The sequence below is a fragment of the Aphis gossypii genome, chromosome 1, assembly GCF_020184175.1.
Source record: "Aphis gossypii isolate Hap1 chromosome 1, ASM2018417v2, whole genome shotgun sequence".
Taxonomy (NCBI): Eukaryota; Metazoa; Arthropoda; class Insecta; order Hemiptera; family Aphididae; genus Aphis; species Aphis gossypii.
The window spans coordinates 81,982,368-82,000,244 of record NC_065530.1 but is presented as its reverse complement, the minus strand read 5'-3'; the positions used below and the strand labels follow the sequence as shown (position 1 = coordinate 82,000,244).

At 32.7% G+C, this 17,877-nt stretch overlaps 1 protein-coding gene across 1 annotated transcript; it reads left to right on the top strand.

Annotated features, from left to right (window-relative positions):
- The first annotated feature begins 169 nt into the window (after positions 1–169).
- LOC114128332 (protein stoned-B-like) lies at positions 170–16,524 on the top strand. The gene is given in 13 exon segments (XM_027992821.2): positions 170–530; positions 7,478–9,369; positions 9,372–11,230; positions 11,293–11,444; positions 11,519–11,830; positions 11,902–12,128; positions 12,220–12,454; positions 12,520–12,688; positions 12,750–12,864; positions 12,949–13,115; positions 13,196–13,347; positions 13,429–13,639; positions 13,808–16,524. Coding segments are annotated over 12 exon segments (5,604 nt in total). The 5' UTR covers positions 170–530; positions 7,478–7,503; the 3' UTR covers positions 13,947–16,524.
- Positions 16,525–17,877: the final 1,353 nt, after the last annotated feature.

Genomic DNA, 17,877 nt, shown 5'->3' with positions numbered 1-17,877 from the left:
CACATCGTCCAGCGGTGGCGAGGAATCGGTGGAAGCCGGCGGAAAACGAACGGCACAGCGGAAAAGTAGTCGGCAGCGGAGGGGCGTCCTCGGTCGCGGGAGGCGCCCCGTAGCGGCCGCCGCCCAAGTCGGTATATAGTCTGAGCGGAAAAATCGACCGCCACCGCCACCGCCGCCGTCGGGAAAACCGGGCAGTGTGCGCGATAAAATTCACGGCGTTCCCTCGTCCAAGCTCGTCGCCGTCGTCCGCGCTCGACAACCGTCGCGCGCAACGTTCCCCATTTCATACAGAGGTGTTCACCGACGGCCGTCTTCCGCGAGTCTCTTATCGTAGTATAAGGCGTCGTCGTTGGGTTTCACGTTTACCGTAGTTTTCGACCCCGCCGCCGTCGTCGTCATCCCCGACGAGACGTCGTTTTCGAGTTTCGACATCGATCTTGGGTTCGTTTATTATTGTTTTTTTTTTCTTGTCACTGCGAGACCCGATGTCGTTGGGCCGAGTCCAGTACACCGCAAATGCCACGGCACAAGTAAGAACCGTATATACGATCTTAATGTTAATATTATATAGTATATAGCTTGTAGATTTGTTTTATTACCAGCTAGTATTGTTATTATTATATGATTATCTGTATATATACTTTACGCGTGTCGCGATGCATAATATGACCGATGTCGGTTCGCCCGGGTTGTCGATCCGCGGTATATAGTAGACGAGAGAATAAAAACGGTTTTCCGGATATAGTTCGGAGCGTTTGTGAGACGCGGAAAACGCGAAAAATAATATCGCGGAAAGGACGCCGCCGCCGCCGCCGCCGTCGATGTCTACCGCGGACCGTATATAGGTCACTGGGCAAGGCGTGAACACACGCACACATATACATATATATATATATATATATATATACACATAATATTGTACTTAATATAACGAGACGACGCGACGCGACGCGCGCCCGCGCATCACGCACAAACTCACGACCTTCACTTTGTATTTGATTATATCGTCCGGGTTTTTAAATTCGAATGAAATACTTGTGATAATCGCACTTTGACAAACTTTCGTCGTGCATTATACCTATGGATTTATACGCGTATTTTTATATACGATTATGCGTGTGGTTGTGTGAACTGGACGGCTGGAAGAGTGGAACATTAACTAAAATTACGGTTTATATTATTGTCCGTCTCCGCTAAAAAAAAGATAGATAACAATGTGCACACACACACGCGCGCGCACGCGAGCCCACCTTTATTATTCATCATCGATGATGTAAATACGATTTTATATTGTATTTTTAAATGTAATATAATTCGGATCGTTGAGTTTCTAAACGGATGACTACGTTTCCGATACGAGCCGAAAAACGAATAATTGTTGCAGGATTCGTATAATGTATTGTCATATTATGTACATTCGGTCGACTGGCCACTGTACAATCATCATAATGGTTTATGATGTATAACGTATAGCATATCAGCGTATGCGAGTGTTATCGACAGCTCGTAACAGTAACGAGTATCGTATTATTATTGTTATTTGGATCGTTTATGAAATCGATTACCCGTCGTCCGCAGTTTACCATTCCACTCACATTATTATACAGCATTACAGCTATATACACTTAATATAGTATAGGTCAGGCACTTTGGCGTATAGTCTTTTACTACATAATATCGAAAAGAAATAAATCTTAACTTCTCGATTTCTCAGAAAATAAACGATGAAAATATGTTCAAGCTTTTAAGCCGTTGAATCGGTCTCTTTCCGGAATCGTCTATTCAGACGTTATACTGTTTATTGTACCTATAAAAGTTATTATCAATGCCATACTTTACGGTACAGGCACTTATACAGAAAATCGCATCGATGTTGACGAAATCTTTATCATTTTAACTAATACCTATGGATATAATAACCTTGGTGTGTACATTGACAGACCGATCACTATTGGAATTTATATGTTATTATTCTTAATTTAAAAAGTTTCGAAACATTAAATTTTTTCCTTACATTTCTGAATAAAAATGTATTTAATCCTCATTAGTACGTAGGCCATGTGCTAACAATGACAATGCATAATAATAATATAATCACTCGGAGAATTTAATACATTTTGTATGCGTCTGTTGAGAACTTGGGGACAAATGCCTTTGATTAGCAGATTGTAATTATTGATAGCTTCTCCGGAGTTTATGCTTAACCTTAAACGCGTAGTTTTTATTATATTATATTCTCATATACGTTTAGGTCAAATAGAATAAACACGCATCATGTATGTATGTGTTTGTGTCGTGTGAGTGTCAATCATTATTTAAACGCACGTTATTATAATATTATATCAATATTTTGACTGAACAATATTATGATAATATATCAAACGTTTTAGTACCTTCCACCGATTGATTATATTTGCGTATAAACAAAACAATGTGTCAAGTTTTACAATGCAAATAGCTTTAAGCTCCCAACAAAATAAAATCGATTTACTCTCGCGTAAGAAACAGCCACCAAAGTCTAAAAGTATTTATTTTTTTCTCCGTCATTGTTGTTTTTGTCCGGTAATTTTTTACTCACTATTCTACTGTCTGTCATTTACACGCATCTACCGTAGAGTGATTGATCCCAAACCAAACTTTTCCACGGGTCTTTTAGGTCTTGCGTGTTACGGACCCCTTCTCGTAGACTGCTTTAATTTCGAATAATTATAATTGATTAGAAGTAGGTACTTACTATCTTTATTTTGTATGCATAATTCAAGGATTTTAAGAACACGCTATATGAATATAATATAATATGAGGATTTTTTTAGTGTGAAATTGTATTATATTTAAAGCTCTTAAATGAAATGAGATTCTGCATTCGCTTTAATAGTCGTATACATTTTAATATTAATATTAAGGATTTAACGAAGTATACAATGTGCCCGTACAAATGAAAATTGATGATTTTTTAACTTGAACAAGGCGTTGAACTATTATATTATGAATAAATAGTACTCATTTAATACATAATAATATAATATAGTATCATTAATTTATACATGAAACTAGCTGTATTATCCAACTTTGCCCGGATTAAAACTATATCTATATCGTTTTCTGTTTTGCTTTGATTGAAGTATAATATATAATACAAACACAGTTACAATTATTGATTTTATGATTTCCACTCTTAATTTCGGATATATTGATGTAAACATAAAAACTGTGGATAGGTTCAACTAATAATGCTTTTAAACCGACGTAAATGTAATGTAATTAAAATTGATATTCGTCTTTACGTGTTGAGGTACAAGGAAAATATATCGAAAATTAGAAAAAGTTAATTAATTATGGTCATAAATCATAAAAATATAAACATGGTTATATCATGATCATAATTAATATATTTGATTTTTTTTTTATATATAGGTACCTAATATTATAAACATTTCTATATACCGTAATTTTATTAATTGTTATAATAGTAGAATAAACTGTAACCAGTAGAAACCATACAAGTTATTGAAAACTATCCACCAGCTATGAGTCTAAAAAAGACAAACAACAAATATTCGTTTTAATACATTTAGATAATAATATAATGCACCTCTAATGTTTACTCACTATTAAGCTTCGCATTTGTACTAAGTATCAACGTAAGAGGTATATTGTTACACTATATAAATTTAATCAAATTCAATGTGTTGCACAACTGTCAATTATTATTAAGTTATTCTTACATTCTTCCGAATGATATTTAGTTAAGGGTTTATAACTCGAGGATATTTTAGAGATGTAATATTATTTTTGCGAGCGTTTTTATCGAAATACCCTATTTTCCTATACAGTAGAAAATAATGGCTCAAATCCCTATACAAATTAAAAATAAAACCTATTTCGAGCAGATGTAACTGTTGTTGTTGGTTTGAACAAATTCGTATTTCGTTTCTAGCAAACATAGCAGCCAAGGTAAATACAATTTTCATTCATGTTTCTTTTCGTCGATTTATCGTAGTATACACTTCTCGTACTATTTACACTCGTGGTGCGTTTTTCCATAATAATAACAGCCGACAGCACAGTGGTAAATAATTTTTTAATGATCACTTTTAATTTTAATTTTCCTACTAACGATCGCGGTTGCCCGACGAGACAACGTTTTCTCCGATTTCTGGGTCATCGTCGTTAAGTCCGCGTTATCTTTCGAGCACACGCCATCGTCACCACTGGTAGGAGCAGTTTATCATGTCATAGTAATATTATAACGATTCGACAATAAAAATTAATCGCCGTACTGGCCGTTATCGGACATGTTCGTATTACGACATTACATTATACGTACGCAATGCGCAATCGACTGCCGTTCAATAATGATCGTCGTAATACGCAGTCGGTCAATGAGATAAACCGTAATATATAATATAAATCATAATAATATAATATATTAATGTTCTCCAAACGTTTTATTAAAATACTTTTGTATCATAAACGCACATAATACACCAAATTTATTACATAATATTGGGCACGCATTTGTTGTCTATTAGAATTCGGACCGTCGACCGCGGTACATTTCTCATATAATACGTCTATATATATACGTCGTGTTGTACGATGTATCCCTCCTGTTGGTGATTTTTTTATTTTTCTACTCGCCACGTGTTCTATTTTGGGATCCCGTCGTGAGATCGGTCAATTGGTGAACAAAACACAGTAGTGCGACGACGGCAGAAGCAGCAGCAGCAGCAGCAGCATCGCGTCCGTCGATCTTGTCCACAATAATAATATAATACTTTATAGTAATATATTATAAAATGTCGTAACGATACGTCATGCTCAACGCGCAGCGACAGTTCCGCTAAACGCGCGCACGACAGATGATCGATAATAATTTAATACACAATAATACATCATCGTAAACCGCAAGTCGTCATCCGTCCGACGGCGTCGACGTGACGTTTCGTATACCTGGGAGGTGTTTTTTTTTTTTTGTTACGTTCGCTAAAGCCCTTTTTTTGCCGCACCGCCGGTTAGTACTTTCCGGCAATAAAGGATCGTGGTACACCTCGTTGACGGCACAGGACTAGAAGAAATCGTGTAGCTATATTAGAACATATTTTGCGCGGTCGCCGATCGATTTTTTTCGAATTACGGTACGTAAACACGCTCGCGCACGCAACAACAATTATTGTATTGTCATATTAATATATTATTATCACTTATTATCACGACCGATTTAAATGCGTCGAGTGCCGCCAACTGTGATGCACGGGTGTACGTACACTCAGTGGTGGCATAGTTCGAACTGCACTAAAAACTCACGAAAACTCATCGGTCGGTAGCGAATCCGGGTAGACTAATGTCCATCACAATTCGATCCGTAAACTCGTCACTATGACATTATATTATTTGTTTTAATCGATAAAATATTTTTTCAATCCATACTTTGCTACACACACAATATCACACACTAACAGTTACTGCTTACTGCTACTAGGCGCCTACTCTTTTTGCAAAATATAAGCGTGAACTTAGGACAATAATACGACGCGGACGATTTATTAATCGCTTGGCACACGACGGCCAGTGGCGTAGTTATAAGGAGGGGGATATGGGGATAGATCCCCCCCCAGAGCCTTTTTTTTAATGTTTAATGCATCGACTTATTGAGCCCCCCACTTTATGTCTAACCAATAAATTATATATCCCCCCCAGAACAAAATCATAACTACGCCACTAACGACGGTAACGCGTTATTTTATCGTTTTTCAAAATTTTAGTGAACGCATCGCAATATATTATTCGTTATGTTAGTATATCGCATCAAATAAATATGTAAAACGTAGATCAATATTATTTATTCGAAAAGCGTTCACGTTGCTGTGATTTATACAATAGATTATTGCAGTCGATGTACGCTACATCCGACAAATGTACAATGATTCACAATTCGAACCGATTCAAATGCACCCTGCAGAGCTGGCGGACTTTTCTCCTCGACAATATTATCAGTTGTGACCGTATCCGTTAACTGTTTGTGTCCGTTGTAGGTTTATCAATCAATTATTTTCGACCGACGTCATATCTGTATGACATGAATAGTTTTCGTAGAGCTCACTGCTTATACAACGGGTTAATTACCTATAAGATAATATTTATATAAAACAAGACAAACACAACAAAAAACATTTTTACTTTATTATGAAAGAAGTCACTATTTTAACTACTGTATTATTCGTATATGTGACGAGTAAACGTGGGGAAAAGACTTTATTATAGAAGATTAATTTTTATGACATGACAAATTTTTAACCAAAGTACTTACATTATATATACCTAATTATATTATAGTACGTACTGTCACCTTTTAATTATTATTTACTTTTTACACGATAAGATGGATAATAGGAACAAATATATAAAATCCTAATAAGATAATAGGTATTTAGAAATTATAGCCGTGTCATGTATAAACATTAAATTAATTGTAGATTCATAGGAAATAAAATGAATATTTAATCATATTTTAATATTCTGAGTACCTACATTTATTGACAGCTACATAATTATTTAAATTGTAGTTATTTTACTTATTGAAGTGTGTGTAAACGTGCAATTATCTAATGAATTATTACTTTAACTTTAAAAAGCAAAAATAAAACACAGTATTTTAAAATAATTAATTTTGAATGAGCTTCTTTTTATAATAAAATACTAAATATTATTTGTTGATGCCAATATTCTTGGCTTCTTTATTAATGTATTAAAAACAAAGATCAAAAGTCATCTAATTTATTGTTCTTGATTTTAACATTTTGCGTCATAGTGATTATTATAATTCAATTAACAAACAATATGAAAATAATGTGTTCACATATAATTGTATATTAATATGTGTAGTAAAATGCGCAAAATGTTCCATTAGAAAAATAAACAAATATAAACACTATATGGGTACGTAGTTCGTGTAACACAGTTTTAATTTACTTCGCCCAGATTCACTAGCAAATAGGAGGCGGTGCACTTTGCTTTGAAAACTAATTCGACTGGAAAGGGATAATTCACCTTTGGCAAATTCAATATAGTATTTGATATATTTTCAAACATGGTTAAAGCTTATCTACACTTTTTTTATATACTTAAAATCATTTAAAAAACTCATCAAAATCTGTTAATAGGTATATATAGGTATTTATAAATACCTATAGAGAAGATTATATTTAAGAAGCTTCCTGTAAAGCAACCTTTATGAATTAAAATCGAAATAACTAATATTCCCAGAGACTCGAGATTAGGTTATTAAATAGTTTCCAAAATTACCTTATACATAATTAATTTTATGAAGAAAGATAAAAATCAAGTTCAAAGAAAGTTAATTTTATAATAAGCATATGGTTATGCTATACACATAAAAGTAGACATGTTGTACTTATCTAATAGTTTTTATTATAAATATTCTATAAATAACAGCAATATTTTTATTTTTGTTTAGAATTATCAATCAATCACTTACAGAACATGCTGAAAATACACAAAGGACTAAAAAAAAAGAAGAAAAATAAGAAAAATAAACATAAAGAAGAAGAACTTTTTAACGAAGAAGAACTTGAAAAATATCGTCGAGAACATCAAGAGGGAAAAGTAGCTGAAAGTGAAACAGAGGGCCAAGAAGAGTGGCAGAAATTTAAAGCAATAACTGCAGGAATTGATGACGTCTTAAAAAAAACACAAGGAGATCTTGATCGTATCAAGACAAACAGTTTCTTTCAAAGAAAACCTACACAGACTGAACTCAAAGCCGTCGAAGATAAACTAGAAGCGGAAAAAAGAGCAAGATTAAAAGAAGAAGCAAGACTTCAAGCTGAAGCAGAGGCTCTAACAGCTGCTAAAGCAAAAGAAGAAGCAGCAGCTTGTGCACCGGCTGAAGAAGAATCATCAGAAGAAGAATCAGATAATGGTGAAGATATATTTGATACTTCTTATGTCGATGTTATAACAAGTGGAGAAGTAAAGCTTGCATACATTCCAGAAAGTCCCACTGAAGAGAGCACAGAGTTTGATCCCTTTGATACATCTATAGTAGACAAAGTTATCCAACCTAATCCATCTAAGAAGAACAAAAGATATATAAGTCTTGGATGTGCGGTTGAAGTTCTTTCCGGAAAGGAAGTTGATATAAATCCAGAGGTATTTAGGTCAAGTGCTGTGCGCAAGAGACCTAAACCTGTAAATTTATTATTGGAGAGTTTTGAAGAAAGTAGTTCAATCCCAAAACTTGCTGATGACAAACCATTAAAAACATTACTTGACGACGATCCAGATTTACCTACCGACGCATTACCGTTAACAATAGTTACTCCTATTGAGATAAAACCACAGCCAATTAAAAAAGAAAATACTAAGACTCCCGAACAAGATATCAGTCAAATTATCAACGAGTTTGATTCACCACTTATTTTATCTGAAACTACAAATACACAATTACAGCTTGATGACGATATTGATGATGAGTTTGCTGCATTAGCTGCTGAATCATTGTCAAAATCTCCTTTACCCGAAGACGTTGATCCTTTTGATACATCATTTGCAGATCATCTTGTGCCTGCAATAAATAATCTCACCATTGAAAGTGAACAAGACAACCAACACACTAACGATAAAGTAGCGGAAAAAGAATTTTTTGAAACCGTCAGACCCCTTACTCTTGAACACAGAGATTTATTGGGTGGAAGTACTACTGATTTATCAGTTATTGGACATAATCCAATTGAGCCCCATAATCCGACATCTGAAACTACTCATATTGATCCATTTGATACATCTATTGCAGAAAGTTTGTTACCTGGAAAAGGAGAATTAAAATTACTCGAAAAAGAATTATTAGAAGATTCTAAAACTATTTGTAAAAAAATAATTATTGAAGAAGACGACGATTTTGATCCAAGAGCTGAAGATATTGTTCGACCAGCTGAACTTAATCTAAAAGAGAAGAGAGTAAGTATACCAAAGGTTACATTTGCCTTAGAAAAGGATTTGTTAACTGACGACCATCACGGTGAGCTGCATGTAGCAAAACCATTGACTCCGTATTACCCCCAGGATCAACTAAACGAAGACAATTTTGAAATTGATCCATTTGACACGTCATATGTGAAACACGCGCCGGGAGAAGTTGAATTAAAATTGTTAGAAAGTGAATTAGTTGAAACTGAACCCAAGAGTACAGATATACTGACTGAAGAAGAATTTATTCCTCATATTCTTCATACACCTGTTGAACCAGAAATTGCTGTTCCTGAAGAAATCGATCCTTTTGATACTTCATTTGCAAACGACGCTGTACCAAGTCAAACGGAAATAAAATTATTAGAATCTGAGTTTATACATAAGTAAACATGGCAAATCCATTTTTAATTGATGACGCAGCATCTGCTTTCAACGAAAGTAGTAATACTTTTAATCCATTCTTAACTAATACATCAGCTGAATCAGAACCACATAATGATAATCCTTTCTTTTCGACATTTGGTGCATCAAACGCCGTTCCAGACAATACAAATCCCTTTTTGGCGTTTACACAAAATCCTGAACCACCTCAGGCGGTGGTTGACCTTTTGGGTATCAATGATAGTAATGATACTTCCCAAACTACTCTAATAGATGACGCATCCAAAATGAAACCTCCACCACCAAGACCGGCTCCACCAAAAAGACCACCTCCAAGACCAACACCGCCACCTCCGCCTTCACACGAAGCCAAAGAACTTATTCTCAGTGTAACAGGAGAGATGGATGCTACTTCATCACATTTATTGGACAGATTGGGCAAAACTCCCAGTCCTACTCCAATGCGAGACTTACTATCTCCTAGCCCTACACCCACAGCTGACCTATTAGGGTGCGAAGATCTTCAACCTCCGATAAACTCTCAAACGTCGAGTGTTTTTGATCAATCTAATATTAATGACCTTCCTTCGGGATCAAAACCAGAAAGACCGAAATTTCCTCCAAAAATTGATTTCCTTATGGATGATTTATTAGAAGATGTTCCAATCCAGGAAGGCATACAGCCTGAAGAATGTTTAGTAAAAAGTAGAACACCGTCAATCACAGAAAATCCACCATTACCTGTGGGATCAAAACCATCTTCAAGAAAATCTTCTAATGAATTTATTCTGCCAGTAAGAAGATTATCTCATGACGTAACAGAATCCAGAAAAATAATGCCCGATTTAAGTAAAATAGCAGATCGTAGAAAGTCAGACATAGGGCATTTCGCGCCAATATTACCATCAAGAAAGCCAACCAGCCAAAGTGATCAGTCTCTACTAGAAAGTAAATCTGAAAACATTATTCAAGAAATTAATGAACCTGAAGATAAATCTTGTAATGAAATAATTAAAAATAGTCCGGACTCTAATTTAGTACCCACTGAAGAAATTCCAGATCAAAAATTAAAAGAAGAAATTATTTCTGTAATACCTAAAGAGATAAACAGTCAGTGGGATGAAGAAAAAAATGGATTAGATTTTGATTCTCAACAACAAATAGATTCTTCTCACCAAATCGAAACAGAGACTTCGTCAAATGACACAAAATTAACACCATCTGCTACAGATCTTTCACCATTAGAATTGACCGAGAAAGAAAATTTATCTTTTAATGCATTTTATGTAAATACAACTTTGCCGACATCTGAATCATTTCCTTCAGTTACTGATGGAGATGGAATAGGAGAACACGTAGATATTGATGCATACGATACAAAACCGATACCACCTGTACCTGATCCATCGCCTTTCCAAGAAGTCCCCACTCAAGAATCTTCATTCAACACAGTATTTGAAGTGTCTGAGCCAACAACGAATACTCCGTTCGAAGTTCAAACACCACAACAATTAGATAATGCGGAACCGACTGTAACTACAACTGTACCTGAGCCATTCCCTGAAAATACCTCTGTTAATACAGAGACTGAAAAACACGATGCATTTGATGCTTTTGCTGCAAAGTTTGATGACTCTCAAAACGATTGTAATGCTTCCGGAGGGGCATTCGATGCATTTGGAAGTGTTTCGGGAGGAGCTTTTGACGATTCAGCAATGGGTTTTGGAAACGATGATAACTTTGATTCATTCTTATCAACACACCAAATCCCTTCTGCGCCACAATCAACACCAGCTAAGGTTACGAGAAATAACTCCGGTGAATCTTTAGACGAAAATGATTTCAACGTTTTTATAAGGTACCTACAATTATAAATTGCAATTATATATTGTTTTAATAAAAAATATTTTATATTTTCAGACCTAAAACAGAATCTGATAATACCGACCAATCTGCCGTGCCTTCAATAGCTCCTCCACCAAAAGTACCTACAAGTTTATTTCAAGAAGGAGCACCTTCTAGATTTAATCCATTTGATCAAGAGCCTAGTGAAACGAATTATAAAAACCAAGGTATTAAAATTAAAAATATTTAACTATAGCATTCATAAAATTATAATATGTATTATATACATTTTCTCTATTAGTTACATATACTCCTCAACCTATTCCTCAACGAACTGATTCTCAAGAGACGCCTCCAAGTCCATTGTTCGATGAAGATGTCTCTCAACCCCTTGAAGAATTTCCAAGAGTCAATTACAATGGTGATGGCTGGGCAATGGAATTAAGACAGCCAAACAAGAAAAAAATCACTGCTCACCGATTCTGGAAAAAAATATTTGTTAAAATCACATACCAGGGAGAAAATCCTGTCCTACAATTGTATAATACTAAAGATGATAAAGATCCATTCCAAGAATTACCATTACAGCCTAGTTATTCCGTATCTGATATTGGTAAGTTACTATTAAAATATAGTATATAAAAATATTATCAAAAGATAATCGTTAATGTTAATTATTTTTAGGGGCCCAACAATATGATCAATATGGTAAAATATTTACCGTCAAACTGTTATACATATTCTATAAAGAGAAAGCAGGATTTAGACCAGGTCAAGTTACAAAAGCCGAAAGACTAACTAACAAACTGAGTCAATTTGCAGCTTATGCTATTCAGGGTGATTATCAAGGTGTAAAAGAATTTGGTAGTGATTTGAAGAAATTAGGATTGCCCGTTGAACACGGAGCTCAAGTAAGAAATTACAAACATTTCAATGTTTAAGTATTCTATAGTAATATATATATATATATATATTATATACTTATCAATAATTGTTATACAGACAACGACATTGTTAAAATTGGGAAGTCATAATTTTGAAGACATGAAACAGTTTAGTATTTGTATCGAAGAAGCCTTATTTAAACTTTCTGCTCATCGTGATAGAGCTTTGAATTATAAAGTAGAAGATGTGCAAATAACTGCTATTGATGAACTATTTGTTGATCAAAATTCACAAGGATCGGTACTTAAACAAATCGCTCGAGTCCGTTTGTTCTTCTTAGCATTTATGTGTGGTAAGTGTTCAGATGAATTTTTCAGTTTAATATTATGTTTCTATTTGTTATTGGTGATATTTTAGGAATGCCTGATGTTGAGTTGGGTGTAAATGATTTAGTTCGACAAGGCAAAGAAGTGGTCGGCCGTCACGACATCATCCCGGTAGTAACTGAAGAATGGATTCGATTGGAAGGGGTTGAATTCCACAATTGTGTTCAACAAGATGAATACGAGAGAACAAGAACTATAAAGTAATATTTTACATTAAATTTAATACCTATATTTTATTTATTATCTATTTCAATTTTATAGGTTTAAGCCTCCAGACGCTTGTTACATCGAATTAATGAGATTTAGAGTCAGGCCACCCAAAAATCGTGAACTTCCGTTACAACTAAAAACAACCATGTGCATAACGGGAAATAAAGTACTTACCTTATTTTATCCAAAAATATAACTTATTTTTTTTTGATAATATGAACTAGGAAGTTAACATAATCAATAATTTTAGGTAGAATTAAAAGGAGATGTTCTCGTACCAGGATTCACAAGCAGGAAATTAGGACAAGTGCCTTGCGAAGATGTAGCTATAAGGTTTCCCATACCGGAATGTTGGATATACCTATTCAGAGTAGAGAAACACTTCAGATATGGATCTGTGAAATCTGCACACAGAAGGTATTTATAAAAATAAAATAAAACCCTTTAAAAAAAACTATTTACCAATGTACCTATCTGTTGATTTATTATTTTAACAGGACGGGCAAAGTGAAAGGTATCGATCGATTTCTCGGTACAATGGACAATCTCGAACCCCATTTGATTGAAGTGACATCTGGCGAGGCCAAGTACGAACATCATCACAGAGCTGTAGTATGGAGAATGCCGAGATTGCCAAAAGAAGGACAGGGTATAATATTGCAACATTCAATACCTACTGTAGTATTGTGTGTGTACTGAGCAGTATGATATCTCGCATTTTTCTTTTCAGGCGCGTACACAACACACAACCTGGTATGCCGCATGACATTAACGTCGTACGACCAAGTTCCCGAGGAACTGGATAAATATTGTTATGTTGAGTTCACGATGCCGACGACTCAGGTTTCGCACACCACTGTTAGGTCGGTATCGATTGTAAACAGCGAAAAAGATTCACCACCTGAAAAATATTTGAGACTGATGGCCAGGCATGAGTACAGGTAAATTATTATTTATACATTATTTATTAAATTTCTGGTACAAATAATAAAGTGCACAATACGTAAGCGTGCTGAATAGTTAGGTAGGTTATAGTCCTAAGCTTTTTCATCAAATATCGCTTTGCTGTATTTACAATTATTGAATTTTTCATTACCCATTTTTCGCAGGGTGGAAATCGAACATATACACGGGCAGATCGAAGAAAACCCATACCTAGCAGCGACTGCAATGCCCAGAGCTACACAACAGTCGTCTGAAGCTAAATTACCACCACCGCCTGCATCTGACAGCGACTCTTCCTCTTAAATAATATACCATTTAAATAATGAAAGCTGTAATGCTATAATATAATTGTTATAATTTGTTGACATTCAATTTTAGATTGTGATCTCTTCCTCTAAAGTTAGATTAACTCAACAATTGTTAATAATATATACTTCATACAATGTACATAATAAATTTAGTTTAGATTTAACGTATTATCGAATACTTTAATAAGATATTATCACGATAAGCACATTAAATAAAAATATAAAAATCCACGCTCGAGCTGAAAAAATCGCTTCTTATTGCAAGAAATATATTTATACTTTAACTTTCTGTTGAAAGCCAAACTTTAATAAATATGTGGTACTATGCAAATGAGAAGTAAGATGCTTTCGTGATTTACTTTTTAGTAGACATTTTTTTTTGTTAGTGGGCTTTTCTGTATCGGGATTATAAGATGACAATAATACACGTCGATATCGTTTTACGATATCTTCCTAAAACATTTTTTATGCTCATTTAAAATGCTTGGGATGTCTCATTAATTTTTCTAGTCACTTTTTGTATTAGCTATAACGAATACGTTTTTGTTTTTCATATTCTGCCCGTGTCATACATGTGCCATAATAATTATAATGTCATAGGTTTTACGTAGGGAACAATAAAACATAAAAACCTATACTTATGTTTACATAAAATATCCATATTGTATATTGAGTAAACAATAATTATTATTCATTACCTATATATACCTAGTGTATTATTATTACTGTTATTATTATTATTTTTTTTTTTTTTAACGGAGTGACATATTTATTTGATTTTTGGTCATATTATTCCTGTGTAAATAATTTAATTGAATATTCCGTAAATAACTATAAGCCACACTTACACGACTATATAATTTAGCGACTACGAATTATGTGTTAATAATATTATACATTCGTTGTACATACATGTCATAGACTAGCATAAGCGACTTACTGTTGTTTAGATAGATTTGAAATAAATAATAATAATTACCATAAGAATATTATACCCATAAGTACTTACCGGCTGTAATCGAAAACATAATGAAAAAAAAAACAATGTTATCCAGAATTACCGTAAGTCAACTGATATTATATGCAGACCACGCGTGGCTATAATATTAAATAATATAATGCAATAAAATTAAAAACGAAACTATTTATCAACTTGTCTACGTATAGGATCGTTAAAAAATAATTTTTTTTTCCTTTTGGTTGTAGGGATATTGTGTATCATTATTGAACTTCGCCGACTCGCGTGACAACTGCAATTTAAATTCGGGTCGCGCAATATCGCCTTTGCGACTTGCTTGTCTTTCGTCTTAACATTTCATACTATACATTCCGACGGTGATTTTACTATGCAATTTAGAATTTTATATCTTTCGATCAGCAATATATAATTAATATTATTCGTAACAATCACTGTACTAATTACAGTGGTGTAAATATAAGTACAATACTGACTTTATTTTTAATTACCATAATGTCTTACCATGCTGTAAAATGTATTGATCGTTTTTGTTGCATATCATGAAGATACCGAAAACTTTTGAACGTGTTATTTGTTATTTTTACTTTGTAAGACGTAAAATATATATTATTGTAATAACATAAACTATTAATATTACATTTAAAAAATATTAACTATTTATATTGTTATTATATAGCTTTGATTGTTATAGTTAAGATTGAAAAGACATAATACATGGCCGTACGTCTTATCGTATCTAAATATTTAGATACACTGAGAAAAAAGATAAGTACCTACCCAGGTATTTATTTGGAATACCAAATTAACGCATATATATATTAGTTGGACTATATTCATTATCAAATACCTACCGGTTATATTACGGTGTAGTGATCTTTAAAAAAATAACTTATTAGAAATTTGTCCCAAATGTGGAAGACATAACTCGACATTCCGCGTTAAAGTCAATATCGACGTATTTCATGTTAAAATATTTATATTATTATTATTATTATTATTATACGTACAAGTATGTATCCTCAAAAATGTATTGTGATAAAACATTTTAGACGTTCCGTTATTAGAGTATATTATTTGTTTGCGTTATTATTTTGTTATTCTTGACGAAATTACGTTTGATCGATTGCTGAAGAAGTTATTTATGTTTTCGATTAAATTAATAAAAAATTATATTGAAATCTTTCTAATGTTCATCTATTCCATCATGTTATTTTGTTTGCGGCATACGAACACCTACGTATTTTATTTATGTTGTATTTGAATGTTTTTGTTTTTTATTAGTGTTTAAAAATGTTTGGATGTTCGTTATTATTTACCAATTTACCTAACTATTATTATACCTATCTATATTATTATTATCATCATCATCGTACGAATCATTTGATTCCTATCACATGTAAGAAACATTTTATTGTAAAGTATATTTTTATTTAGTTCAGTATGTTTGTTATAATAATAAGTACACATAACAATACATTAATTAAGTGTTTATAATTATATTATGTATAAACGAGTATACAATATATTCAGTATTCAGTGTATAACTATACAACACATTTAAGACTATAAATATAAAAATAATTTCAAAACTAACTATTATTTTGTGTTTTTTTTTTATCCGAACATCAGTAATCTAAAGTATTTAATAATAAAACTGGTAAATATAATAAAAATGCGAAATTCTGTAAATTCATATTAATAATTAAGTATTTAAAGTTTAAACATTCATAATCTATTCATATACTTAGAGTTATAAGTTACATACATATACCTACCGCATGAGGGTAGGAAAAGTAATAAAGACTAAAGATAGTATAATAAATTATAAACTACTGAAGTTATGATAATAAACGGAAATAGGAATCATTATTTTTTTATATATATACCATACCCATACGAGCAATGATAAATTTAAAAAAAAATGCATAGTTAACAATTTTTATAATTTTTAAATTATAGGTTTTAAGCTTATCCACTTAAATTTTAATTATAGTTTTCTTTTCTTCCCAATACTGGGCTACCGTCAGTGCAACAACTGAATAATGGATATTATATAATATTCTTAAGAATTAAATAATTTGATAAATATAACAAGGTAAGTACAAAAAAGAAAACACGATAAAAAAAAGCTAAATTAAAATGTCTTTCAGTATTTCGTTCTTTGAAAATTAAGCTTGATTATTTATTCAAAATTATAAGTATCCAAAAAAATATTTAAAAAAAAATATTACATAGTCAATATTATAGCACTGGTTCATATTACTTATACTCAATAGGAATATAAATACCCACTATCCCTACCTATCCTTAGTATTCTTTTTGAAATTTTTCATAATTGGTTACAAAATTATACAAGAACCATACGTTTTGAAAATAATTTATGTTTAATTAAATTTTCCAGCATAATAATTATAGGTAATATTATAAAAATGCTATGTGTAGATTTTTGAAGTTTTACCATCCCGAATACCGTTGAACAAAAACAGAAAATATTCAAGTTACTGAAAACATTGTTCTATTCCTAGAATTAATAAATAAAAATTGCCCACCTCACATTTCATTTCGATAATCTATCCACTTATTTATATATTAACCATTTATCTTAAGAGGACATTAAACCAGCATATTGTGTTGTCTTTGTTTTATAAACGTACAACATTGGCAATTATTCTTCAGTACAACCAATAATAACTTAAATATTAGAGTGAAATGACCTATTATCGAACTTAAAATAAGAACATTATCTATGTTTTTTCGTTGGTTTCTTACAGTATTTTAATTTCTACGAGACTTATGAGTATGATGTAAAATATTTATATTTAAAAATGGTCATAACTCACTTAAAAATTAAAATACCGTAAAAACCAACGAAAGAACAAATGTTCTTATTTTAAGTTCGATAATAGGTTATTTCATTAATATTTAAGCTAAAAACACATAAAATTGG